Source organism: Emys orbicularis, chromosome 1 (assembly GCF_028017835.1).
Source record: "Emys orbicularis isolate rEmyOrb1 chromosome 1, rEmyOrb1.hap1, whole genome shotgun sequence".
Classification (NCBI taxonomy): domain Eukaryota; kingdom Metazoa; phylum Chordata; order Testudines; family Emydidae; genus Emys; species Emys orbicularis.
The window spans coordinates 96673599-96701518 of NC_088683.1; the positions used below are offsets into that span (position 1 = coordinate 96673599).

Here is a 27920-nt window from a genome sequence, read left to right on the forward strand (position 1 = left end):
TTTCTTTTCTTTGAAAATCATCTGCAGCTGAGGTTCAGGAGACAGTCAGTCTGTGGAGACGGGAATCTCCAGCTGTTTGTTGCCAAGATGTAAAATTCTCATTCAAACCCTTTTTCCTGTCAAAGAATGGCCACTCAACCAGGTGATAGCCCATTTAATTTCATTGACTCCTGCCTGAGGCATCAGTTTGCCTTTTGTCTCTGAGGAACTGGTTTGTGGCTGTTTCCTGAGATTTAGACGATATCTTAGTAACATCATACAGTAGAATTCTATAACGTTACATATAATGTCTCCACACACATTTTACCAGGATGATAATGTTCAGCGGATTATGGATTTGCAAAGGATACCTCACAAGGCATACTTTGTACAAAATTTATCATAGTCTTGTAAAAGTGGTGAACATAAGGGTACAGACTGTAAGACATGATAGACAGTGAGGGATAAATGGATTCTCTTCTCTGGGCTGCAGGGAGGGGAGTTCTGTGCATTACTACAGATAATTGAGGAGCAGGACAGGACTTTTGAAGATCAGTCTGTCAGGATAGTAGCTGCAATGCATGGCCTCAAGGGTGGGAGAAGGAGGGAGGGATTGGAAAGCAATAGGGCTTGGAGCGCTTCTCTGTCTCCAGAATGGATTTCTCCTGCGAGCTAATGGTATAAGAATGGAGAGGCTAATGCTTTTAATTAAAATCTCAACTCTAGGAATTGATAAGGAAGAATCAGAATTGTCCACAACCAACATCCCTCCCATCTACTGAAAGGCCAAAGAAAACCTCTAAGTCTGTGTATAGGATTTCTTCCTCACCAGTCAATCTATAGGAAGAAAATGACTTGTTGTTAGTGGTAGTCAGCAAAGGGTTTGTCGGGACTCCCCTCAACAGATATTAAAAAGGGTTACTTACTGGAGGGAATAGGACAAAACTATTTACAACTCTGTTGCAGAAAGTGGAACCTGATGGAATGTGCTGTCTAACATGTTTTCTATAACAGTGTTGACAATGATTTATCTCCTTTATTCTAGCAGTTAAACCACATTTAATACCAGTTCAATGGGACCCGTTACTGACAATCATTGGTAACATCAAGGCATTTTCCTAATGTGGTTGGAGTGTAAATGTGGCAATCTGTAGCCACTGAGTTTCAGATCCTAAGGGCTATTGGGTGCCATCAAGAAAGGACTTGGGAGTTCATATCTCTTCCTGATAGGATAGTCCCACTGAGTGTACAGGTAGTGAGACTCCTATGGGGGGACATCTCTTTTACATTTCTGTACTGTACACTTTGGAAAAATCTTGGTTCTGCTGGTTCTTGGGGATTTGCAGCCTGAGTTACTCCTCTCCTACCTCTCATCTGCTGAGCTTTCCACTACTTCTTCACAAACAGTGATGCCTTATGCTTTTTATTTTTTCACAGCCTGGAATCAAGGCCCTATTGTGCTGGGCACCACAGAGACCCAGTAATAGTCATGCCCTGCACCGAATGGCTTGCAATCTAACATAAGACAAGATGTAGTGAGTGGGTTTAACAAACGGAAGGAACATGGGAGGAAGGATGAATAGAAAACATGGTTACACAGACTAGCTCTGTATACCTACTCCATGTTGGGATAGGGCACTGTAGTTTTGTAGCTTATTTTTGATTGGGCTCCAAAAGGAAGCAAACACTAGGTTGAGCAAGTCCAGGATGAGAGAGACAACTTGTGTTTTTTGGCTTACCATGAACAACTCCCTCATCTAGAGCAACACTGCACCAGAAAACTTCAGAACCAAAAAGAATGTTTTTAGTGGATGTAATAGAATGGGCTTGACTCTCTCTGACAAGCTTCTGGTGTGTATTGTTGTCACACAACCCTGTTGTAGCTCACCAAGCTGCTGTGTTTGGGTCCTAACATGCTAGATCTATGTTGCATTAAACTTCCCTTGCTCTGAGTAGGCTGCAGCACAGTCTCTTTCCTTGGCAACACTGGCATGCTTCCTGGGCACAGGTTCTCTCTCTCATTTGTAGAAATGAGACCTTGCACCCCCTACACCAGTGCAGCCACCCCTCACCCCTGACTCCCCAATAGCTATGCACACCCTTTCTCAGAGCTCCAACATCATGGGTGCTCTGGGTTTGCATTTCATCTGTGTAGGGACAGATGATAACGAAAGCAAGTGGACATGCAGGCTTTGTAAGGATTCCAAAAAACAATCACTCATTGCTTTAGCTAGCACAAGAACTACACAGATCTACACAAAATAACAAATTCATACTTGCATTAACCTGCCTCAGTTTCCTTACGCCTCCGGAATGTTATTTGGCTTAGGTCAGAGACCTATGAGGAGTCCAGAATCCCTGCTTCAGAATATGGCTTCTCCTCTGAATCCTAATCAGTCTCTCTCTGACCTTTGCAGTCAGTGCTGTCCTGCTTAAGCTTCCTCTGGCTCGGAGTCCCTCTGAGTTCCCCAGTGTCTACATCTGAGTTCTCAAAATCCTAGCACTGTCTAGACAAGCTGGGCAGAGCTCCATCCAGGCTGCAGCTACCCCTTGTTTTGTTAGGAGTGATCTATTCAGGTGCTGATAACCTTTAATGATTGTTCTGTTCAAAGTCAGACACACCAGCATTCCTCCCTTCCTCCTCAGCACAAGGGCTTTGATGTAAGAATATAGTAAAAGACAGCCAAAAACATAAGGATACAGACAGTTAACAAAATCAAACTGGAGTTCATAAGATGTACAGAGAGAGACAAGGTGGGTGAGGTAATATCTTTTATTGGACCACCTGTTGGAGAAAGAAACAAGCTTTCGAGCTAAACAGAGCTCTTCTTCAGGTGTCTGTGTAGCAGAGCTCTGTGTAGCTCAAAAGCTCGTCTTTCACCAACAGAAGTTTGTCTAGTAAAAGATTTTTACCTCACCCACCTTGTTTCTCTAATATCCTGGGACCAGCACAGCTATACCAATACTGCAGGCAACATAAGCTGTACAAAGACATTCACAAATCATCACAATTATTATTTATTTTGATGTAAACTGCAATTTTAATGAATTAATCCCAGGTTCTAGAGACTGTTGCCATTATAACTTAAATTATAGTCATATAAAAGGATTGGATAAGCAGTGGTTCCTTATCACAAACTCAGAAAATAATGAACCACAGATGAAATAAAATCCAAGAAATAATACCTTCCTTATCATAAGTACCAGCCCTTACCATGACTCTCTGGGCGTGTCTATACTGCACGCTAAATTGACACTTCTGCGATTGATGCAGCGTCGTCAATTTAGTGGGTCTGGTGAAGACACGATGAGTCGATGGGAGAGCGCTCTCCCATTGACTTTAGTACTCCACCTCCTTGAGAGGCGGAAGGTAAGTCAGCGGGAGAGTGTCTCCTGCCAACATAGTGCGGTGTAGACACTGCATTAGGTCGATGTAAGCTACGTTGCTCAGGGAGGTGATTTTTTTCACACCTTACATCGATTTAAGCGGCAGTGTAGACCAGGCCTCTGTCTCCAAAACCCTGGGTGAAGAAATAGAGCCTGAGGCATGTCCTGACGGTCAGATGATTTGGGCTGTTTCAGAGCAAAGGGACACGGTGGAGATCATCTGCTAGTGTGTGCTCTGCCAACAACTCCCTCTCTTTATAGGAGGAGAGTGCCAACTTGAGTACCACTACTGATTGCAACTGTGACAGTAATACATGGACAGAGAGGCGGTCTCTCAAGTAACCAAGACGTTAGCTAGTTTAGGGCTTTAAAGGTCAAAATCAATACCTTAAACTTCACTTGGAAACTCACAGACAGCCAGTGCAGATTGTAGAGCACAAATCATTTACTCTTAGCAAGATACATTTCTTATTAAGTAGGCTGCCACATTCTGCATTAGCTTCAGTTTCTGGTTTGATTTAAGGTGTAGCTCCATGTAGGGAGCATTACACTCTTTAATCTTAGACATGGATGGTGGTAGAAAAAAAATACTATTCTCCTGTTCCGATGAAGACTGGGGAGAAAGACCATCCTAGAAACTACTTCTGTGTGATCCTTTACCAGCAGTTGGGGATCCAGTAACACCACCCGAATTGCAAACTCTATTGATGAATGGTGGCCACGTATTCTCAATATGGGGGGGGACAATTTCAGCCATATCCCCTAGTTGCTTACTCCTACCCACCAACATTAATGTTTTCCAGATGGAGCTTCAGTAAGAGAACTCACTTCTATGCCCCAGTCTTAACCAAACACTGCGTAAAGCAATTGACATAACTTGTAGGCTCAGGTGAATAGAAAGCTGGTTGTCTTCAACGTAATGAAAACACTGCAGCCCAGGTCTCCTCATTACCTCTCTCACTGGCCCCATATATACATTAAGTAGGAGGGGAGGCACAATGGAACCTATGGGACACTACACAAAAGAACCCTTGGGGATGACCAGGAACTATCCACTACATCCCTCTAAGAATGCTCAGTACAGAAGGGACAGAGCTGCCCAAAAGAAGTCTCATCCACACCTGTTACAGTCTGTAGGCAAGTCATTATCTCCTCATAATCAATAGTATCAAAGGCAACTGGTAGATCTAACACTTTAACTGTGAATACCTAATCTTTTTCTGCCACCAAAGAAGATAAATTAACATCATCAGTGCAGTTAGTGTGCTGTACCAAAGTCTGAATCCAGATTGACATGGGACAAGGAAATCAGAAGCATCTGGTACTCCTAGAGTTCTCACCACAACCTTCTTAAGCTTAATCAAAAAGATTAGATTCTTGATAATAGGTTGTCAGCCTCAAGAGATGATTCCTTGAGCAAATGCTATACCACAGCTTCCTTAAGAGAGTTTGATAAGCTGCTCTCCTTAAAGATGGCATTGACCATCTCCAGCAGTGAAATCAAGTCTTCCCTCTTGGCCTTCACCAGCCAGAAAGGACATGGATCCAGAGGGCAAGTTGTGGAACTGTGTGGCCAGTAACAGTTCACTTTTTCTACTGTAAATCTTGTAAAGGGAGTCCTAATGGCTAGAGAGAGACTCAACCATTAGGTCTTTCCTGAAGCTCCTCACTGGCTCCTTGTAGTTGTGTCCCAACTCCATACAAGTTGGGATAGTCAGAGAAGTGCTTTAGTCACCAACCAACTGACAAGGGCATAGCTGCAATGTGGTGTAGAAGACAGTTGGAACTTTTGGGTTTTATTATTAGGTGTGCCATGGACTCTCTCTGTATGATTGATGCTGAGCAAGTGTCACTTAATCTCTGTGCCTCAATTTTGCTGTCTGTAAAATGGGCCTAATACTTTACAGAGGTTTGAAGCTTAATTAATGAATGTCTGTAAGCACTGAGAGATCTTATATGAAAGGCCTGGTAGAAGTATGAAATCTTATTACATATTGTTTTCAGGGCCTTTGGCAGCTACCTTTGTGTACATGTTCTTTTATTAATGTTAGGAGTTTGGGTGTTTCCCTCCCTTTTAAGATAGGAGATATTCACATAAAATGTACCTGTGTGGTCTGGAGATATAGTACAACCTTAGGTGGATGAGATTCTCCCATGCACCCATTAAAGTGGAGCATAGGTTCTTCTTTGAGTAGATGCAGCTGTGTATTCCACATAGGTGTGTGCGCACCCAGTGCACCGGAGCCAGAAAACTTTGCCTAACAGTACCCATAGGGGCAGCATTTGCATCTTGTGGACTTAACCTCTCCCCAGGCCATATAAGAGTAGCACCAGCCCGACCCCTGTCAGTTCCTTCTCACTTCCCGTAGCTGGATGTCCATTGCAAACCAACAGGCACTACTCTCTAAGAATGATTTTGTAAATTGAGCTGCCATGTCTAAATTTGCGGCCAAGTTACCAGAAGCCTCCAGAGAGGAGTTCAGGGCGTTTGTTACAGAAGACTGTTTGGTAGCCAAGACTTCACTGCAGTCAGCTCTGGACGTGCTGGAGGCCTTGGCCAGAATTATGGCTTGTGCTGTAACTATGAGGCTGCAGAAATCGAGCATTGCGTCCAGTGTGCAGCAGATCATTGAGGACCTAACTTTTGATGGTCAGGTTTTGTTCTCAGACAAGACTCCAATAGGGATTCCCTGGCCACTTTGCGCTCCTTGGGAGTTTGTACTCCAGCAATATAGACACACCACTATAACAGTCAGCAGCAGCAGCAGCAATACCACTTGCACGGCTTTTTTTCCCAGTCATCCTTTCCTGTGACGCAGTGGGATTACCCAAGGAAGAGTCTTAGATACCATAAGAGGAGATCCTCTGATTCAGGGTTCACCCAGCCAGCCTAATCCCCTCTATCCCACCCCCCGCATCTGGCAAGCACCCATTTTGACTTCTGTGTCCAGAGTAGTGATCAGTGGTGACCTTTCCTTCCCCATCCACCCTGTATGGGAACAGGCTTGCTTGTTTATGAAGTGTTTGGGACTCAACTACCATGGACAACTGGGTCCTACACACCGTCATATTGGGTTATGCTACACAGTTCCTCTCCATCCCTCCTCTCCAACCCCCTACCACATCCCTCTTCAGGGACCAGTCTTATGAGATACTGATTCTCAAATAGGTTCAGTCCTTACTAGTTTTAGGCGCTGTAGAGAAGATTCTCCTACTTTGTCGGGGTCATGAATTCTACTCCCGGTATTTCCTGTTTCCAAACCCAAGGGAGAGTGAGACCTATTCTCAACCTCTGTGAGCTCAACAGTCAGATATGTGAGATTCCAGATGGGCACTCTAGTACAGGGGTAGGCAACCTATGGCATGCTTCCCGAAGGCGGCACACGAGCTGATTTTCAGTGGCGCGCACACTGCCCGGGTCCTGGCCACCGGTCCGGGGGGCTCTGCATTTTAATTTAATTTTAAATGAAGCTTCTTAAACATTTTAAAAACCTTATTTTCTTTACATACAACAATAGTTTAGTTATATATTAAAGACTTATAGAAAGAGACCTTCTAAAAACGTTAAAATGTATTAGTGGCACACGAAACCTTAAATTAGAGTGAATAAATGAAGACCGGCACGCCACTTCTGAAAGGTTGCCGACCCCTGCTCTAGCAACTATCTTCCCTGCCTTAAAGCAGGTTTGCTGCCGTGGACCTTCAGGATGCTTATTTTCATATAGCAATTCTGCTGGGTCGCAGGAGGTTTTTCTCCAGTTTGTTGTGACAGACCAGCACTGTGAGTACACTGTGCTTCACTTAGGTCTGTCTTGAGCCTCTGTTTGAGCCTCTCTCTCCCTTCTGTGTCAGAAGATTGCTTTCCTGCTTGCAATATCATCTGCAAGGGAAGTATGTAAATTGCAGGCCTTGATGGCAGAACCTCTTTACACAAAGTTTTCCAAAGACAAAGTGACCCTGCAGCAGCACCCTAAGTTTTTTGCCTACATTTCACTTGAACCAAGTCATATATCTACCAGTGTTTCCCCTACACTGCATTTAACCCCCAGGAAGCAGAATTTTCACGTTGGATGTCAGGCGACATCTAGCTTTCTACCCACACAGGACTTAGCCCTTTCATTCCTCACATCATCTGTTTGTGTCATGTGCAAACTGAATGAAGGGTTGAGCAGTCTTTCCAGATGATCTCCAGGTGGATAACTTCCTGCATACGAAGTAGCTTAGACTACGCCTCCTCCCCCTGACCTCCCCAGGGTGCAAGCTCATTTTAGGAGAGCCCAGGCAACATTGATTGCATTTCTAAGTGACGTTCCCATTCTGGACATTTGCAGGGCTGCCACTTGGTCCTCTGTACATACATTTACGAACCACTATGCCATTACAACTGCATTCTGCTCAGATGCAGACTTTGGGAAGGCAATCCTGCAGTCCTTGTTTAAATAGACTCTGAGCCCTACCTCCAGCGGTTAGTGCTTGTGAGTCACCTGCATGGAATACATGACTGCATCTATGAGAAGAAGAAAACAGTTACTTACTGTAACTGTTGTTCTTTGAGATCTGATACAGATGTGTATTTCACAATCCACCCTCCATCACCTCTGCATCAGTCTTTGCTTCTGACATTCGGTGTGAAGGAACTGACGGGGATCAGGGCAGTGCCCCCCTTATATGGTATGGGGAGGGGCTAAGGCCATGAGATGCAAAGAGCGCCCCTACGTGTACTGCTTGGCGAAGTTCTCTGGCTCAGAGTGCATTGGGCGGGCACGCACCTACCTGGAATACACCTCTTCCTCACATCTCGAAGGATAACAGTTCCAGTAAATAACAGTGTTTTACTGATGTCTATAAACCGGATCCCTGAACAGCTAGCCTGCATCTCATGGCTCTAACCTGGAAAAAGTCTTCCTCTTTGGTCATTTGCCGACTCAGTGACTAGTTAGCAGAATTGTTACACAGTTGTTTTAAGGCCAAGAAAAATGTACAGGGTTTGGTTAATTTTGGATGGAGTAAGATTATATGACAGCCACCTTTTTCTGATATGTGAGCCCCCTGATAGAGAACTGGGAAAAGCAGGGAAGGATGTGTGCCCCCTTGACATTTTCAGAGGTCAAATATGAAGTTGTCTGTCTCGCTGCCAGGATAGAGCAAACTACGAACCAGTGTTTGTTTCCAAAGGAATACCCACGAGAGATTAAAATTGCCCTTTAGGGTAACTGTTTAGCCATCCTGCCATTGTTTTGTTTTGTTTTATGAGGAAAGTCTCTTCCCTCTTGTTTGGTTTGTCTATATTCAGAATGCTCCCTGAACTACACATGAAGCTAACCAAACTGAGATAGGTTGCATCATAAAGATGGTTGTAACCATGTCAAGAAAATTTCATTTAACTCCCACAACATGCACAGAGACGTGCTGCTTCCAGTATGATGGCAGAACTATGCAGAAAGGAAAGTTGGCAGAGCTACTACAGAACATAAGTATTAGTCATGGAGTGCTACTGAAAACTCAGGATAAGTCCTGCTTTGGCATCCTCTCCCAAATGGCTCTTCAGTTGGTTGCCTGATGCACAGTATCATTATGTGTTGGGGGAAGAAATACAAACCTATGTTAACATCTTATTTATTCATATGTGCCATGCACAAAATAGAAGTTAAGGTTAGTGTTTGTTAAGGGGGATGGGTGTGGGTTCACAAACACCTCTCTGTGGCTTGAAAATAACTTTTCCCAACAACCTTTGTCTCTTGCTGTTCATCAGTGACTGTCATAAATTACCCTGAAATTTAATTGTCTCAGCCAATTAGAATGTAGAGATTTTGTACAGTTATTGGGCCACAATTCTATACGTATTCCCTGCACTCCCCTTGCCAGCTTGCACAATACCTTTTGGTTATTTCTCAATAACCGGATAGCTTGAAAATCCCATTAGCCTGGCTCAGAGCCATTATTAGCCCATCAGAGTGCAGGTATTTTTATACTCACTGTGGTTATTTCTCAATAACTGCAGTTATTGTACAAATTGTTCTACTCTGGCTAGTGCAATATAAATCTCTTCTGTTATTGGCTACTGCCCCTCAAATGCCCAGTATATGGACTAGATTGTGCTTTCTGTTACACTGATGTAAATCTGAAGTAACTCCATCACATTCCACAATAGACATGGCTGCCTCAGCTTCTGATCTTTACCCACCAGACCTCATCCACTCCTCCTTCCCCCTGGACGAAAGCTTAGTGCACCACACACATTAAGAGTAACTCCTTTGTACATTACATTTAAGCAAAGATTTTCTAATGTTTCATTATTAAACCGTATTCCCAAACAACTTAACCTAGAAACATTAAAATTAGTCTTATTCGCTATTTTTGAATGAAATCTAGTGCATGGGTCTATTTTATAAGGCCTGGATACAACATTTTGGAGTTATTCATCTTTGAAGTTTGAACCCCTAATAGTAGTACCTAGCTCATATATAGTGCTTTTCCTCTTGATCCCAGAGCGCTTTACAAAGGAGGTCAGTACCATCCCCATTTTACAGATGGTGAAACTGACTTTCTATGATGTTGAATGGCAATGGAGAGGTTTTACAATTCATGAGGCTCATTCCATTCTCACATGCCTCTTCAGGTATGCTAGTGCCTACCACTGGAGTCAGGGTCCAGAGTATTTTACCACCATGGGAAAGCTTGCTGAGGGTATTTTGTAACCCCATATCTAATTTTTGACCCTTATTCCTATGCCCCAGCAGATGAACAGATTAAGTTTACATGTGGTAGTTCAGAGGCAAATTCAAGTGAACATCTAGCCCACACTATGAATTTTAGCAAAATCAAAAAGGGTCAAATCTTCAGCTGGTATAAACTGACATAACGCCCTTTGAGGTCAGTAGAGCTACGTTGATTTATACCTGCTGAGAAGTTTGTCCAGTGTGTTAAACATATGCATAATGCAGCTGCTGTGAGCATTTCTTGTAACTTTAGTTTGCTAGCCCTAAGTGACATGGGAGTGGAGAGGGTGGGGGCTCCCCCATTTTAATTCATTCTATAAATGTTGTCCTCCCAACAGCTCTGAAAAGTCCAGCTGCATTTCATGAACAGAGAAGGAGCTTGGAGCGCGCCAGGGTAAGAGAGTTTACTCTTTCAAGTTTAAGGGAAATTGGGAGTGGGAGGGTATTTTCTGTTTATTACCCTGGAAACCCCATGTCTCTAAATGAGACCGCAAAGGATACATCCACATTCTGGAAGCACTATATCGCACATGCACCCACATCTATGCATTTTTGTATGTGGTGGTGACTTCTCCCCCATTCTGCCTGATCCTGACTAGATTACTCCTGAGAGGATTCTGCGCCAAAAAATTAAAAATTCTGCACACAATATTTTAAAATTCTACAAACTTTATTTGTCAATAAATAAATGTGGAGGCTCCGGCATGGCAGTGGGGAGCACAGGCTGCATGGAGGTGGGAGATCACTCTGCAGGTGCTCCCCCCACTCCGGAACACGGACTTGGCGGTGAGGCTTCACCCAACCCTGACACAGCGCAAGAACCAGGTCTCCCCTGGCTCTGCCTTGCAGGATCTAAGTGTGGAGGGGCTTAGTGTGGGTGGATCCAGGTGTGAGGTGAGAGGATTCTGTGTGGGGCAATCTGGCAGCAGATGGCTCAGTAGGGGGCCGGGTGCAGGGGGATCTGGATGCACAGGGATTCATTGGGGAGTTCTGGGTGCAGTGGTAATGGAACTCTGCAGGGAGGTCCAGGTGAAGGTCCTTGGGGCTCAGCAGGGGGTCTGGGTGTGGAGGGATGGGGCTCAGTAGGGGGCTAGGTGCAGCTGGTTGGGGCTTAGTGGGGTGGAGGTCCAGGTGTGGAGGGCTCATCAGGGTGGTCCTGGTGCAGGGGAGTGGGGTTCATTGGGGTGGGGGGTTGAGTGCAGGGGACTCAGCAAGGGGTGGTCTGGGTGAAGGAGTGGGGATCCAGGTGCTAGGGGGTGGGGCTTGGCAGGGGGTCTGGGTGCAGGGGGCTCCAGATGCAAGGGGTGAGGTGTGGGGGAAGGGGTTTTCAGGTGTGGGGGGCTCAGTGTGGGGGGTTCTGGATGCGGGGGGGGGTGAGGCTTGGTGGGGGGGGTCCAGATGCACAGGGGTTGGGCGGACAGGGGAGCAGCTGCCCACACAGTGACCCCACCCCCTGCAGCTGAGGAGCAATGGGGGCAGGAAACAGGGATGGGAGGCGTGGAGCTTCCTGCAGCCAGGGGAGGTTTCTGGGTGTGGGTCTGCCCCAGCACCATCTTGCAGGGGAAGAGCATTTCAGCCCAGCCCAGCTCAGCTGGGACTAGTAGCTGAGTCCGGCGCAGGGTAGGAGCCACCAGCTGGGCCATCCCCACTGTGCCCTTTCCCCCGTCCCCTCTGCTGTGATTTACCTCTCCACCAGCTGCCCAAAATGACGTGCTCGTGCTGCTGGGCAGGGATGCGTGATCACTTTTGCGGCTTCCCTTTGCTTCCCCATCAGAAAGTCTGCTTCCCCACAGAAAAATGACTTTCTGACAGGAAAGCAAAGAAATCTGGGGGGGACATGAATCGTGCACATGTGCAGTGATGCAGAATTCCCCCAGGAGTAAATGCCAGTTGAGGACAATGCTTCAGGTTTCCCCATTCTCTTCTTTCTGGAGATCACCATTATTCATAACCCCACGCACACCTGATGCAGCTATTTTTGTGACATATTTTCTACCCTTGGATGGCAATAGTCTAAGTATGTTTTGCTTCCTTTGAGACAAAGGATGTTACTTCTGTGCAACGCGCATTTTTGTTAGTCTGGAGTGCTCCCAGACCCTGGGTGATCTTCCCTTTAAAACCAGCAGCTTGATGGAGGAGATCCCAAATAGTCTTGGTTAGAGACTAAAAATCACAAACCTGTGGCTCTTGAGAAAGAGGAAGCCAAGAGTGAGAGAGAGGCACCACACTTCATGTTGTAGCTGCTTGTACAGTGGGGTTTCTTGATGATTTCAGTTCCCCAAAAGGCCTCTGGGGAATGTTCTTCAGAGCAGCCTACAGGGGAATGGCGCCTACTCTGACAGTTGGGCTGAGTTTTATTTCAAAAGCGAAAGCAATGCAAAATTAGAGAAATGACATCTCTGATGGAACATCCCAGACAACACCACCACTACAAACTTTCTGAAAAGACTGAAACAAGTACCACTATCTTAGTGGTTTGCTTGGAGAGCAGCATCCCCCTGGCTGTAGATTCTTCTAAAAATTAATTGTTAAATTACTTTTTGGGTCTTGGCAGTGGGTGAGTGCATTTTTATGTTTGAAAAAAAAATCGTTATAAGGCCTCCAACGGGTCCATTCCTGTGGTCAGCACTTATCGTTCTCCTACCCACTGACCCTAGTCTCCCTTTCCCTGGGCTGTCTGGGAGTGCTGAGTCGGAAGCATGCTGAGCTTGTAGTGGAGCTTGCCACAGAAGTTAGGTCCAGCTGGTCAGAGAACTAGACGGAGTCTTCAGTTTAACTGCTCCATTTGTTGTCAGTTCAGCTGTGTGCCCAAATCATGACCCAGCTTCCAGATCCCAACATTACTTTTGTGTGCATTACTCTGCAAACAATTGACCCAGTGCTCAGCATCATAAACAGAAACCTGTTGTCTTGAGTCTCTCACCTTGAAGGCTGACACTGACTTGGTCTGGCAGTGCTGTGTATGGAAAGAAAGGGGTTTGGGTCTTCGAAGTTCCTGCTTCCCGCCATTCTGTTGAGGACTGGCAGCAGCTGCATCCTTACTCTTCTTACTTTCAGGGATGGGATGAAGAGCAGCAGGCAGTCCCTTAGATAAACTGATCCTGTGTTTGAGGCTCTAAATACTATAAGATCTTGATGGGAATATATCCCCTTCTATGTGCAGTTCATTCACGTCAGTAACAACAAAAGATGGATTTTAAAAAGCCAAATACCCAGTGCTTCCCAGGCCTATCCTAGACTATGTCTGATCACTTGATTTCACTGCATTCTTGTCTGTCTTTGCTGCAGACAGAGGACTATCTGAAACGGAAGATCCGGTCCCGGCCAGAGAGATCGGAGCTGGTCAGAATGCACATTCTGGAAGGTACGGTACATGTTGAAGGGACAAACTCCAAATGTGGCGCGATCTACAACAAGCACTGACTCCCTCCAGACAGTTACTAGCTTGAGACAGTTACTGTCTACCCCCACCCAAGCCCTTATTCAGCTGGGAGTGGGCAGATGATCATGCCAGTTGCATAGTTCCGGAGTGGGTGAATGCATTGGGGGAGGGAGGCATATGAGATCAGGGATGTGAGAACTGGCAACCATCTTTTGGAATGGGGAACCCCTATTGTAGCCAGCTTCTCAAGAGTGCTTTTTGTGCCAGTCCAGAGGCTGAGCTGCAGGTAACCTGTCTAGGACTCCCCAGTAATGAGTACAGAAAATCATCTAATCAGGTCTGCTATGTTTAAAGCTGCCTTAGTTCTATGGCTGTTTAGGAAGGAATCGTCTGCTTCTCACATGGCTTATTAGGTCTACAGAGAGATATGCCATGTGAACCCCAACTGTTCACAACCATTAGTTGGGGCTGAAGGATGGAGAAATGGGCTGCGTGCTGACTGTTCTGCTGACCAGAGAAGAATTTGTTTTAAATGCCCAAAGGATTGGGGCAATGGAAGGTTCAGCTGGCGAGTGTGGGGCCAATTTCAGGGTCAGGGAGGGAATATAGCATACTCCATATATGAAGGATACAAGGCAAGTAGGAAAAGATGAACGTGAATTGAATGACACCAATTTGAGTGGAGGGAGTGTCTCCCATCCAGTGTCAGAGAGCAAGGCTCTTTTCTTCCTGAATGGAAGCATAGTAATGCCAGCATGCTCACACTGGGCATCCCAGGATTGATCCCATCTTCATTTCTTTTCTGTCCAGAGACCTCAGCTGAACCCTCCCTGCAGGCCAAGCAGCTGAAGCTGAAGAGAGCCAGACTGGCAGACGACCTCAACGAGAAGATATCCCAGAGGCCGGGTCCCATGGAGCTGGTGGAGAAGAACATCCTTCCTGTGGAGTCCAGCCTGAAAGAAGCCATCATTGGTAAGTGTGGTAGGGGATGTGTATTCTGGGGAGGCTCTCAGGTAACCCATCCTTTTGCTCTATGGGAAAAATACCATGAGATTTCATTCCCATGCCAAAACTTCAGCCTCTCCAGTTCTAGGATTCTGGAATGCAAAGCTCCCTTCCCAGCCTGGATAGCAATGGAGAGACTCTAGATTATAAGGAATGCTGGGCTCCCAGAATAAAATGAGATTGATCCCCAAACCCCAGGACTGAAGAATTGTTGTGCGATTGTGTTTCCTAACTTGTGCATTCCCTCTCTTCCTGAAAATCCCTCTGTCTGTATAACAAATGTCTTTAACCCTTCATCAGAGAGAACCCAATGACTGAGTCAGATCAGGGAGGGGAGACAGGGCACATGAGTGAGCAGGTGTGTGGAAACAAAAGCTTTCTGTTGGTTTAAAATCTTCAGAGGATTCAACTCCTTTGAAAATAAATAGGAACGGATGTAAATCATTTCAGTGCCATGGCAGGGGTGAAAAGGAATGCTGAGGAATATCACCCCACTCCGAATTGGGCAGGCTGTATGAAACATAGCCGCACCCTGCTGAAGCCTGGGCAGTCACTGAAGGAATTGCCACCTCCTTCAGAGACGAATGGAGGCATGCTTGTGAGCAAGGGTGCATACGTTTCACTGAGAGGGGCAGGGCTGGGGTAGGAGCAAGCCTGGCTTCACTGTCAAGGAAGAGAGGAAGAATTATCTTGTGGTTAAGAAACTGAGCTGGGGCTTGAGAGATCTGGGCTCAATTCCTGGCTCTTTGGGCACATCACTTATTTTCTCTGTGCCTCAGCTGGTCATCTTTAAAATGGGGGTGATCATACTTCCCTGCTTCACAGGGGTGTCTTGGGGATAAATTAATGTTTGTGGGACACACAGATACTATTTTTGGAGGGGGCCTTATATGTACAGATAGAAGTCCGAGGAACAGTTAGGGCCACCTCTTGTGATTGATCCTTGCCCTTTGTGTCTGGAAAAAGAGAGTAGAGAACATCTGGGATCCCAACTAACAGAAACTGTCAACACCTCCTTTGAGGAGGAAGATCCTTCTTCCTTTCCCAGGGGTGGGCAAACTATGGCCCGCGGGCCACATCCGGCCCACGGGACCGTCCTGCCCGGCCCCCAAGCTCCTGGCCCAGGAGGCTCGCCCCCGGCCCCTCCCCTGCTGTCCCATCTCCCCCACAGCCTCAGCTCGCTCGCTCTGCCGCCAGCGCAATGCTCTGGGCGGCAGGGCTGTGAGCTACTGGGGCAGCGCAGCTGCAAAGCCTGGCCTGACCCGGTGCTCTGTGCTGTGTCTTGGTGGCGCCGGCGGCCAGGCCTGGCTCCAGCCAGGCGGCGCGGCTGTAGTGCCGCCAGCCACCGGTGCTCCAGGCAGTGCGGTAAGGGGGCAGGGAGCGGGGGGGTGGATAGAGGGCAGGGGAGTACGGGGGTGTGGTTGGGGGTGTGGATGGTGGTCGGGGGAGAAACGGGGTTGAATGGGGGCAGGGGTTCCAGGGGGCAGTCAGGAAGGAGGGGGGGTTGGATGGGGTAGCAGGGGGCAGTCAGGGGTAGGGGTTCCGGGGGCAGTCAGAGGACAGGTGGTTGGATGGGGCAGGGGTCCCAGAGGGGCCGTCAGGGAACGGTGGGGGTTGGATGGGGCAGGAGTCCCGTGTATGGGGGGGCAGATAGGAGGTGGGGGCCGGCCCTCGACCCCCTCCCCTAACCGGCCCTCGACCCCCTCCCCTAACCGGCCCTCCATACAATTTACGAAACCCGATGCGGCCCTCAGGCCAAAAAGTTTGCCCGCCCCGTCCTATCCTATAGCATGCAGCTGGCCAACACTAAAGAAAGCATTACTTGAGACTAGATAATGCAAACTAACACCTAACCTCCCTAATTGAGACGCCACCAAACCAAGTCCCCAATGCCCCTTGTCAGGTGCCATTGCCCTGGATCCTTCTCAGTCAGCCTTTAGGCCTCAGGGTATGGTAGAAGCAGCAACAGTTGTTCTAGTGGATGACCCTGTCCATAGACAAGGGAAGTGTTTCCATACTCTTGCGAGACTACTCTGTAGCACTTGATACTGTTGACCAGTAGTATTGATTCCGCAGAGAGAATGGAAGCACCCTGGAAAGGCTCAGGTCTGTGCTTTATTCTCTTATCTCTTGGGTTTGGGATTTAAGCTAAAACAGACAGCCCAGCCTGCCCCCCACTGGCCAGTGGTGACTGTTATATATTCAGTGTTTGAAATTACCTTTTGTTTTCAGTTGGGCAGGTGAACTACCCAAAGGTTGCAGACAATTCCTCTTTTGACGAGGACAGCAGTGATGCCCTGTCCCCAGAGCAGCCAGCCAGCCATGAGTCCCAGGGATCTGTACCATCACCGATGGACGCCCGGATTGGTGAGCCGCTTCCCAGCACCACTGTGTCATCAACAGCTCAGGTAACAATGCTGAGTGTTGACTCTTGCTGCTCTCTGGGACCTCAGAACCCTTATTAGATTGGGGCAGTGCAAATGCCTGGATCCCTGAATGAGGGATGAGGCATAGAGACATCTACAAGGTGTCACTGCTAAGAGACTGATTTGTTCCTCAGTAATACATCAATGAGATATCACTGAAGTCACATGAGATGTCTAGGTTCTAAGTGGTACCAGCAAAACCATGTGTCAGGTGCCCAGTGGTGCCCCTGTGGGTAGCTGCAGTGGGAATGGGCCTCCAGTGATTCCCTAGAAGTGATAGGAGAGGGCACCTAGTTGTGCCCTGTTGGGGATTGGTAGTGGGAATGGTTGCTTGGTAATGCCGTGTGTATTAAGTGTACGTGACTGTTCCTGGGAGGCAAAAGGAGGAGGGGCATAGAGTTAGAAGTGGGCTTTGATTCCTTCCTTGTTCTAGGATGCTTTGATCACACTGAAGCGTGCTTCTCCCCAAGCTGGACAAGAGGATCTCAGGGAGTGGATTAAGAAGCCAGGTGGCCATTTAATGGCTGGTAACCTGTGCATAGCAACTTTAGTGGAATGCTCCTACAGCCCCCTGCTTTCTGAAATGAGGGCAACATTGTAACAGTGGAGAGAAAACGTTTAGCTGTGTGTCTGTGTCTGAGTGATGCTCTTTCTTCCCCTTGCAGGTTGTGTCCCAGTTACAGATCAATGCAGACTCCAATGAAACACCTTTCCTACCTGAACAGCCACTCCCTCCTCTTCCACCACCACCTCTGCTGCCTCCTAGCTTCGCCAACAGAGCCACTATTCCTGCTGCCAAGCCCCCACCAACGCTCATTAAGGTATGGGGGGGGGGAGGGGGATGTCACTCCATTTGTATGGACGTTTATGTGGCTGCTCTGGGGATGGTAGAGAGTGGGAGTGTTAGACTAAGAGATGCTGAGGTGCTGGAAGAACATCTTTCATCATTCACTGTCTCCCCCTGGTTTCTACTTGTAGGACCTTCCCCGGGCTTGAGATGGATCAATGTCTAGATCTTCTTCAGTTAGAGAGGAGTTCATTGAGACAGGGATTAGGTCAGGAAGGTGTCTCCCCCCTTCCAAACATATTATAGTGCAGTTGCCAAGGGTCCTAGATATAAAAATTTTCCTCTGAAGCATCTAGCATTGACCATGGTCAGGGAGAAGGAGTCTGGGCTAATTGTTCAATGGTCTGTTGCGCTGAGGTAATCCTTCTTGTGTTCTTGACTCTGTACCCTTGTTCTGGTGCTGTGTAAGGTCCTGGAGCTAGCCGAGCTGCTGAGTGTGTACTATTATTCCTGCTTTAAGAATGTGGAAAGGCCCCGGAGTCAAATCTGGAGAGAGTTTTGAAGTAAAAAGCCTGGTTTGCCTGCAGGTTTTGGTTAGATGTTAATGCTATCCCAGTGCATCTGCTACATCTATTTTTATTTTCTTCCTCCCCTCCCTCTCTCATTGAATAGCAAAGCCAGCCCAAGTCTGCCAGCGAGAAGTCTCAGCGCAGTAAAAAAGCCAAGGAATTGAAGCCGAAAGTCAAGAAGCTTAAATACCACCAGTACATCCCCCCGGACCAAAAGCAGGACAAAGGGGCTCCCCCCATGGACTCATCCTATGCCAAAATACTGCAGCAGCAACAGCTCTTCTTGCAGCTCCAGATCCTCAACCAGCAGCAGCAGCAGCACTACAACTATCAGACCATCCTGCCAGCCCCACCAAAGTACGGTCGCACAACACTACTCATCCGTATGGAACCCCCTGCCCTCCCATCCCTACTCATGGTCTCCATGAGCTGCACTAGCTACCAGACCATCCTATCTGCCCTGCCAAAGGACGGGACTTACTGCACTGCCCACGATCCTCTCCTGCCTCTCCCCACCCCTTGTGAGGGACTCGCTCCCTTAGTAAGTTCATCAGATCCCAAGCACATTGAGCTCTGAAGGTGTGAGGCATAGGAGTTGTAAATCCTGTCAAGTTACTGTCACCCTCAAGAAGTGGTCTGTGTTGAGTGAATCTGTCAGGCAAGAGCAGCTGAAGTTAGTTGGTTTTTCAGTGGCCAGAGTGGAGTATCTCGGTACAGTCAGAAGGTATTTATTGGCATGCTTTAACACTGGGGGTGCTGGTGCCCTAGATGCTTCCACAGGCACACAGTGCTGCAAATGTCCTTGTTGGGCTTCTCAGCACAGCTGGTGGGCTATGAGGATCCCTTCCACCTTGATTCTGATATCCACACTTTTTCTTCCTGCAGGCCTCCAGGAGAGCAGCAGAGTGGCACTAGTGCCCCTGCCATGCGTAGTCTCTCTGCTACCGGCAGCAGCGCATCTTCTGTATCCTCCAGTTCTAGTGGGCTGATGCGACAAAACAGTAATGCCACAGTGGGCAAACCGGGCCCTCTCCCCACCAACCTAGATGAAATGAAGGTAAATGTCCATGCCGCCATCAGCACTAAAACTAATTGGCCCCTTATTGGCATTGTCAGCTGAGAAGGCAAGGACTGAATGAGGTGGCCGCTCCGGAGCCGGGCTGAGGCACACTGAGAGGGCAGTATGTAGTGGCAGCTTGCATTGCTGCTGTACCTGGGGTGTGGGAATAAAGGACCCCTGAGCCTGCCGGGTTGTCCGTTCAGTCCCTTGTCTCATGACTCACATATGTGTTAAAGGCGGTGGGTTTTCTTTTAGTTGTAACACAGTTTTCCCCTTCTTAGGTGGCAGAGCTGAAGCAAGAATTGAAGATGAGGGCGCTGCCTGTCTCAGGCACCAAGACGGACCTGATTGAGCGGCTCAGAGCTTACCAGGAGCAGAATGGCAGCCAAACAGCCAGCAATCCCAAGCCCAGTGCAACAGCCATCCTCCCAAAAGCTGCTGAGGTGGTGGTAGCCTTCCCAGCTGCTAGGCTGAGCACTGGGCCGGCCCTGGTCACTACTGGCATTGCACCAGCAGAGGTAGTTGTGGCCACCGTCACTAGCAATGGCATGATGAAGTTTGGGAGCACAGGCTCAACACCACCTGTTTCGCCCACCCCCTCAGAGCGTTCACAGATGAGCACTGGGGATGAGAACTCTGCCACTGGAGATGCCTTTGGAGAGACGGTGACTTCGCCTCTGACCCAGCTTACCCTGCAGGCATCTCCAGTGCAGTTCCTGATGAAGGAAGAGAGCTCTAAGGCTACCTCCTGCAGCCTAAATCCAGCACCCAGGTTGGAGCGGTGCAGCATCAGCAGCAGCAAGGATATGGAGGTCCAGGATAAAGATCAGATGTTGCAGGAGAAGGACAGGCAGATTGAGGAACTCACCCGAATGCTGAAACAGAAGCAGCAGCTGGTGGAGATGCTGAGGCTGCAGCTAGAACAGGAGAAACGGTCTCAGCAGCCACTACTAGCCATGGAAACCGGAGTAGTCCCTGCCTCTAGTCCAGTGGCTTTTGGCACCCAGATTAAGAGTGAAAACGGTTTTCCGAGTTGCCAGTCTGCAGGGCCACCTGATGGCCAAACGGATCAATTCAACCCTGTGTCCACCACTAGCCAAATGGACACTTCAGATCCAAGCTCAGTGCCAAAGAAAGCGGTGATGGTGAAACAGGAGGTGCTGACAGCAGAAACAGAGCCACCATGCCAGTCCCACACCCCGCAGCTCTTCCTTGGTCAGCAAGGGGGTCCCCTGAGTGACCTCATCAAGGGGGCCCCTCCCCCTACCCTCATCACAGATTCCACAGGGACCCACATTGTCCTTACAGTGACCAATCAGAATGCTGAGAGGCGGGGCCTCTCACCACAGGGGAATAGCTGCACACCATTGCAGGTAGGCTTGCACTGTCGCTCCCATGCTAGGCAGTCTAGTCCTGCTCTGCAGGTCCCTGGTCGTTATTATGGGGGGCTCATTTTACCACAGAGTGACATCACAATTCGGAAATTAATTTTACAAATTAAAATGGTTGGATGATCTTATGACTGGCTCTAAAATTTGTAGCTATGGAAACCAAGATGAGTGTAATCTAATCTTCTGCTTCAGGGCAAAAACAGATCAGTGCCAGGGGATGGGAGGAAATTCCATGCACACAAACCTCATGTACAGTGTTGCATAATTAACTAGGTACATTAGAGGCTTCTTAGCCTTCCCCAAATCATCAGGTTCTGGTTACAGTTACAGGTAGGACACTGGGCTAGGCAGACCAATGGTCTGATGTGGAAGGCTGATTCCTGGTCCAAAAGGGTGTGAAAGAACAAGTCTTTACTATAGAGACAAGGTGGGGGAGGTAATATCTTTTATTGGACCATCTTCTCTTGGTTAGAGAGAGGAGCTTTCAAGCTTACATGGAGGTCCTCTTCAGGTCCCCAGGAGAAGAATTCTGTGTAAGCTCAAAAGCTTGTGTCTCTCACCAACAGAAGTTGGTCCAATAAAAGATATTACCTCACCCACCTTGTTTTTCTAATATTCTGGGACCAACAAAGCTACAACACTGCAGACAGGTTTTTACTACGCTATAGTAAAAGGCAGTGGGAATTCCACCACTCGTCACTGTGGAGAGAAAAGAGATTGTAGCTCGAGTTTTCCAGTAGATGACTTTGTCTAATTGAGGTTTGAATGCTGAAATCAGAGCCCTGGGAACAGGAGTGTGTGTCTTGTTAAATGATCTTTTGTTTTGTTCTTCCATGTGCCACTCTGTAGTGGAGCTGACAGAAAGCAAGGCCTTTCATTGAAGAGGATAGAGACGAGCCCAACCCAAATAATTTTCCCCTTTGATTTTGGTGGGAGACAAGTCAGCATTTAACAAAAGTACCTTGAACACCGACTCTAGAAGTCTAGTCAGGGACAGAAACCCTCAAGTTTCAGGGTATAAGCCAACCTCTAACTATTCGGGGTTAGGAAGAAATAGGAGTAGTTCTTCCCATAACTGACTACTGAACCGTTTCTTGCACCTGCCTCAGAAACTGCTAGTAATGGTCACTCTCAGAGACCGGGTCCTGATTCGGCCTGGCAATTCCTGTGTACCTAATAGTAGGCAGTGTTCCAATTTTCTTGCTGGGAGAAACTAACAAGTGAATTTTCTAAAGATGTAAGGGTTGGGAAATACATTTAACTTCATTTTAGCTTCAGGAAAACTAAACCCTGTTTCTCCCTCCAGCCTCCACAACCCCCTCAAATAGTACAGCAAATAGCTTTGTTTTCATTCATCTTTTTCTTCTCAGAGAGTACAGTCGTCACCCACTAAACTATCCAGCCAACCACAGTGTCAGCTACCTGCAAGCAACTCGCAGCAGCAGCCTCCCAGGCTACTGAACCAGCCCGTCAGGAAGGTAGCTGACCACATGCTTGCATTCCTTCCTTGTTTTCCCTTTGCCTGGTGGTTGGCTGAGTCGCAGAGGGGAAAGGGAGCATGTGGACAAATCAGTTCTGAGACCATCACTACAGAGGGAGAGACCCCACTGCACTGCAGTTTCCTTCCCCATGCATAGTGCATTGGTTCTCAGCCTGGGAGCTGGCCCTGGGGGGAATGAATGGGGATTGCACAATGCTCCCATTTCATATCTCCGGCCTTCTGCTGAAGCAGCTTTGCTCAGCCACTTATAACCAGTCCTCCTCGGGGTGTCAGACGTGCCATACATCTTTGAGCCAATTTCCCATGGTGACTCCCACAGAAGAGCAGTAGGCACTGTGGTAAAGGATCCTGGGATGCATCTGAGGAGGTTGAACATGGGATTCATGGCATGAAGAATAGTTGAGAATCCCTAACAATGTATTAGCTCTGGCCCCTAGGGTATGTCTACACAGCAAAGAAAAACCTGGGCTGGCCTGTGCCAGCCAACTCAGGCTCGCGGGGCTTGAGCTGCAGGCCAGCTGCAGATTTTTCTTTGCTGTGTAGACGTACCCTTAATCACACGGCAGTTGAACAACCTAGTACTGTGTGAAAGTGTCCTTACAAAGTGATTGTAAACAAGTAAAGGGCAGAATTGTGTCCTCCTTGTTCATGTTGTAGTTCCTTACCCTTTGAGGATTCCCACTGAAATCAAAAGGCAGTTACTGCACTGGGGTTGGCAGGGCTTCTCTGCACCCTGGGGTGGGGTATGAACTCTGAGAAATCTCCTTCTGGAGTAGTAGGTGTCATGTTAAAACCTGGGTCCTGATTATCCATGTTGAGATGCCCTCCTTGCCCCCCACCCGAACTGTTTTTCTTTGGTTACGGATTGCGTCTGGCTGTCAGAGATGTAATGCTATAAAGAAACAAGGTGTGAAGAGGTTATAACCCTTCTCAGTGACTGCTCAGGAGTTCCTGGTCTGCATCTTCTCCCTTCTAGATGAGGTGATAATTCAGTGTGTTCCCTAGTGCATCAGTTAGGTTAGAGCAAGTCTATGAAGGGTTTTAAGAATTAGGAGGGTAACTTTTGAACTGGATCCTGAAATGAATGGGGAGGCAGTGGCCTTGTCTGAGTGATGTGCTCAAACTTCTTTGTTCTGTTGCTCTTACCCATGTGCTGTGGGACCATCTTTGAAGAGGGTCAGTGCATGGGTTTGATAAGGCCTTTAATACAGAGGTGAATGTTTTTTAACCAAAGGCACCTTTCTCCATTGAAGAGTTAAATTCCTTAGGCCAGCCAGAATATGTGATTGATCTTAGCTCACGTGCCATGCAGGGGTTTGTAGCTCTCTTAATCCTTTTGTCTCCCTGTAGGCTCAGAAGCCAGGTCTGCAGGTGGTCACTGGGCAGCTGCCCCACACAATTTTGTCTTTCTCAGCACCTCCAAACCTGCAGCCCTTTTTCCTCAACGGCTTCCACAAAGGATCTCTGAAAACTGGCGCTCCTAGCAAAGCCAACCAACCCAGTGTGCCGAAAAAGGTAGCTTCCCTGCATATCCCATGGAGTCCATGTCACAGTGCCAGGTTTCAGGCTCTCTCACTTTGAGAGAGCAGGCTCGTAGGGGACTTTGGAGGCTGGATATACAGGGATCACTTCTCTGCACCAGCATTGCTGCCCACAGTGTTACAGTGAAGGAAAGTGAAAAATACCTTCCCAGATTAAACTCCCAGAGAGATTTAGAGAGGCAGCATGTATAACTATCTGAGCTGGAGTTCCTCCAGGGTACTTGGACCATTATTCCTACTTTAACAAACTGTGGAATGGATCTTTAATGATCATAGTAAAGGCTAAGGCCTTAACACAGTATTTTTAGCACATCTCTGTGGCACTGGATCAGTGCTGAGTCACCAACACCACTTCCTGTAATACCTTGGGTTTCCTTTGGAGAGCTCTCTTCTGAGGTCTGTCCCCACCCCCGCTGCTAAGTTTGTGAGATCTGACACTATCTGAGCCTGCGGACTTCTCCACAGCCTGTGTTTTGTGAATAGTTTTGTGTTTCCAAAGCAGACTCATTATGGAGAGGAAAGGGTAAAATAACGGTTCTAGGCTGTCGCACACAGATTACATTGATATTGTGGGGATAGTTCTCCTGTGTCTCTGTGAAGTGCGGGGGGAATCCACCCACCCAAACAGATGAGCTCCTCCTCACCCCAGTGCAGTCCTGTGGTGGTTTGTGGCATGGGCGTGCTCCAGCAGAGGCTTTTCATTTGTGATCTGGACGGGGGATGTACTACGCACACAGTGCCAGAAAGAGCAGAGATACTGAGAGAAGAGCAGAAGCAGTGCGGTTTCTGCCAGCGTTAGCGGAGACAGAAGGGATGGTCTCTCCAGGATATGTGGGAGCAGCCATGATGTGGGAGATGAAATGGGCTTTCTACCTACTCACTCCGTTCTCCTTCATTCTAAACAGTCGTCCTCACAGCCAGGTTCTCCTGCTGCCACTTCCCCATCCCAGATGGACCTTGAGCAGCAGCAGCAGCACCCATCCCTTTTTGGGACCCCTTCACCTCCTCTCCCTGGCTCCTCGGTGCCGATGAAAGAACCACCAGGCTATGAAGAGGCCATGAAGCAACAGCCAAAGCCCCATGAGGTAAGAGCAGCCACTTCCTTGTGCTTCCACGAGGAACGTCTTGGGGAGCATGTGGGTTGGCTGCCCTCTGCAAATCCAACACCGACGTTGCTCCCTGAATTCAGGGGCAGGTGCCTAGGAAATGGAGAGACTGAAACACACGGGGCCTTTTCTAACTGACCTTGAGCTGCACACAAGGAGTCAAGGTGAATTTCCTTGGTGGTGTTTCAGTGGGAATGGAGTCACCTTCCATTTCACTCTTTGACCCATACGCCTGTTGAGACTGAGATAAGATTACCTCCTGCTTAGGGTGTGTCTACACTGCAGATGGAGGTGTAATTCTGAGCTCAGGTAGAGGTACACATGCTAGCCTTATTGAACTAGCCTGCTAAAATAATCAGTGTGGCTGCGAGGGATTCGGTTAACTGCCGAGGACAATCCCATCCAAGCTCCTGCTGCCCATGCAATTGTGGCCCCACCGATACTTTTAGCACACTAACTTGATCACAGCTAGTAAGAGCACATCTGCCCAAGCTGGGAATTACCCCTCTCAGCTGCAGTGTAGATATACCCATAATACAGGGGCATGGTGGGGTGGTAGGACCCCACACTGCTATAAACACCCTTCTTCCAGTAACACCTTGGGGTGACAGAGGTCATTGGTGCCATGCTGCTATAGGCACCATCCTCCCAGGTCAGTGCGGGAAGGAGAAGGACCAGGCCAGCAGATTGGTGGTTACTGTGTGTCTTGTGGTCTAATTCATCACACTCTCTTCCCAGGAGAATGGCTGTTCGAGCCAACAGATGGACGACCTGTTTGACATCCTCATAGAGAGTGGAGGTGAGGAGAGAATCAGTGAGGTTGCTGGCTGGTCACCTCTGGGTTTGAGTCTATGGCTTGTGTAGCACTGAGCTCATGTGCTAGTGTGACTCCCACCCTTTGGCTCCCCAACAGGGAGCAGGGTTGGTGAGATTGGTCTTGCCACTAGTGTACGTATCCCCTGGCCTGGGCCCTTGCTTATTCTTCATTTGGTGCTGTCCTTAGCATAAGCAGGGTATGGTATGGCACTATGAAACAGACTTGTCAGGCACTGGTATAATATATCATAAAACTCCTCTAGCTGCTGCGTTGCATCAGACCTATGGTTGCTCTGGGCTGGCCTCCCTCACATGGGCCTGGCCCATGATGGTTCTCTGTAAGGCAGGTTTAAAACTCCCCTAAGCCAGCCTACTGTGTAGCTGGGAGAGGTTTCTTGACCCCTGTTGGTGATCAGCGTATGGCCCACGGTGTCAGGATTGATGATGCTCTAGCTCAGGGATCTGAAGGATCTGACCTCCACTAACTGGAGCCTTTCATCACCCTGGGACTCTGTGTTCTTTCTTTACAGAGATTTCAGCTGATTTCAAGGAGCAGCCATCTCCAGCTGGGAAGGAGACATCGGTGTCTCCAGCATGCGCCTCGCCGCCCAACAGCCACCATTCCTCTGAGCTTCCCCTGCACATGTCCCTTGGCCATACTAGCTGCATTAATCCTGTCATAGCAGGCCGGCTGGAGGACTTCCTGGAGAGCAGCACTGGCCTCCCCCTTCTGCCAGCAGGCCATGATGGGCCTGAGCCCTTGTCCCTGATCGATGACCTCCATAGTGAGATGCTGAGCAGCTCAGCCATTCTGGACCACCCGCCTTCCCCCATGGACACCTCAGAATTGCACTTTGCCCATGAGTCTACTGGGGGACTAGTCCTGGACCTAGCTGAGAGTAACTTGGACAGTATGGACTGGCTGGAGCTTTCGGGGGGCCCTGTCATGAGCCTTGCTCCCCTAAGCACTGCAGTCCCCAGCCTCTTCTCCACAGACTTCCTTGATGGACATGATCTGCAGCTGCACTGGGATTCTTGCTTGTAGCTCTCTGAATGGACACTGAAGGGAATGGGGTGGGAGGGCACAGGCATGGGGTGGGAAGAGGCCAATCAACCAAAAATGAGCCCCTTGCGTGTAAACTCTTCCCCCAGTCGTGACCTCCTGTAGTGAAACTCGTACCATTGGCAAGGGCTGGCACAGCTGTTGGGGGGTCATTATGCTCACTGGGGCTACAATCAGCAGGTCAGACCAGAGCAGTAACCATAGCTTTCAGGGGACAGGGGCTGCAGACGTTTGAAACTGGCGGGTTCCCTGCCTATACCGCGGCTCCAAAGCTGAAATGTCACCACTGCAGGGTAGGGAGGCCTCCCCTGCTCCTTTGGCTCAACTGGGAACAGCTCACCTGGGAGCCAGGAGAGGGGAGTGGCAGGGGCCAACCTAAAAGCACTGAAGGGTGAACGGTCACTGACAGGGACTCCTCGTGTTAGGCAGCAGCTCAGCTATTCCTCCCAGCGGCTGTTTAAGGAAGGGGGAGCACTGCGTTAGCCATGGCCCCGCTCCTCCTGCAGACCAGAGCTGTCACGCTGGTCTCCGTTATAGGAGAGGCTTCAGGCCAAAGGGACGCTCAAGCAATAAGCCACCTTCTACCAGCGGCAGTACAAGGGACGGGTTAGGTTAGGATCTGCCATGTGGCTGGAGGGGAGAGAGGTACAGGGGGGAATGACCAGGCAGTGCACCCCTCACTCTGGGGAGTTCTACAGCCACAGATGCTAGTGCCCAAAGAAATACCCTTTCTCAAGCAGATCAGGTTGTTGCTTGTTAGGGGCCCTGTACTAAGCCCTTCACACAACCCAGGATGAGAAACGAGAACAGGGAGAAGGGGATCATGACTGGAAACCCAGCCCTCCCATCCTGCTCTGGGCCAAGGCCATGAGCAAAGTGGAGTAACTATTGCCACAGGAGCGTGCAGGGCACTGCAGTGCAAAACTCAGGCTGTGCTGAGAGCCAGTCAAAGGGGCACATGAACTTCCTGCCACACAGGTGGAAGGAGACTACGTGGCCTCCATTTCCCAGCTCTGAGGTGCTGTTACTCTCAGTAGAGCAGGTACCTGCCTAGGATCCTGGAGGGTCCGGCTTCAGCTTTGTGTGTGTGGCTTTTGGAAGCCGCTAATCCTGGATGGGGTGTTGGGTGGGAGGAGGGGTAGGTGTGCCCTCTGCAGCAGATATAATAGTCATGGCTGCAGCATAGGA

The 27920-nt window shown here is 48.6% G+C and overlaps 1 protein-coding gene across 1 annotated transcript in view; it reads left to right on the top strand.

Moving 5' to 3' along the window:
- The window catches only part of MRTFA (myocardin related transcription factor A), a 158431-nt gene extending 131717 nt beyond the window's left edge, over positions 1 to 26714 (top strand). The window contains exons 6-16 of the mRNA XM_065406294.1: positions 10424 to 10479; positions 13374 to 13449; positions 14278 to 14439; positions 16705 to 16880; positions 17564 to 17719; positions 18358 to 18611; positions 19140 to 19311; positions 19596 to 20687; positions 24653 to 24832; positions 25595 to 25652; positions 26200 to 26714. Coding sequence (XP_065262366.1) covers positions 10424 to 10479; positions 13374 to 13449; positions 14278 to 14439; positions 16705 to 16880; positions 17564 to 17719; positions 18358 to 18611; positions 19140 to 19311; positions 19596 to 20687; positions 24653 to 24832; positions 25595 to 25652; positions 26200 to 26714 — 2897 coding nt within the window. The remainder of the gene's footprint in view (positions 1 to 10423; positions 10480 to 13373; positions 13450 to 14277; positions 14440 to 16704; positions 16881 to 17563; positions 17720 to 18357; positions 18612 to 19139; positions 19312 to 19595; positions 20688 to 24652; positions 24833 to 25594; positions 25653 to 26199) is intronic.
- Positions 26715 to 27920: the final 1206 nt, after the last annotated feature.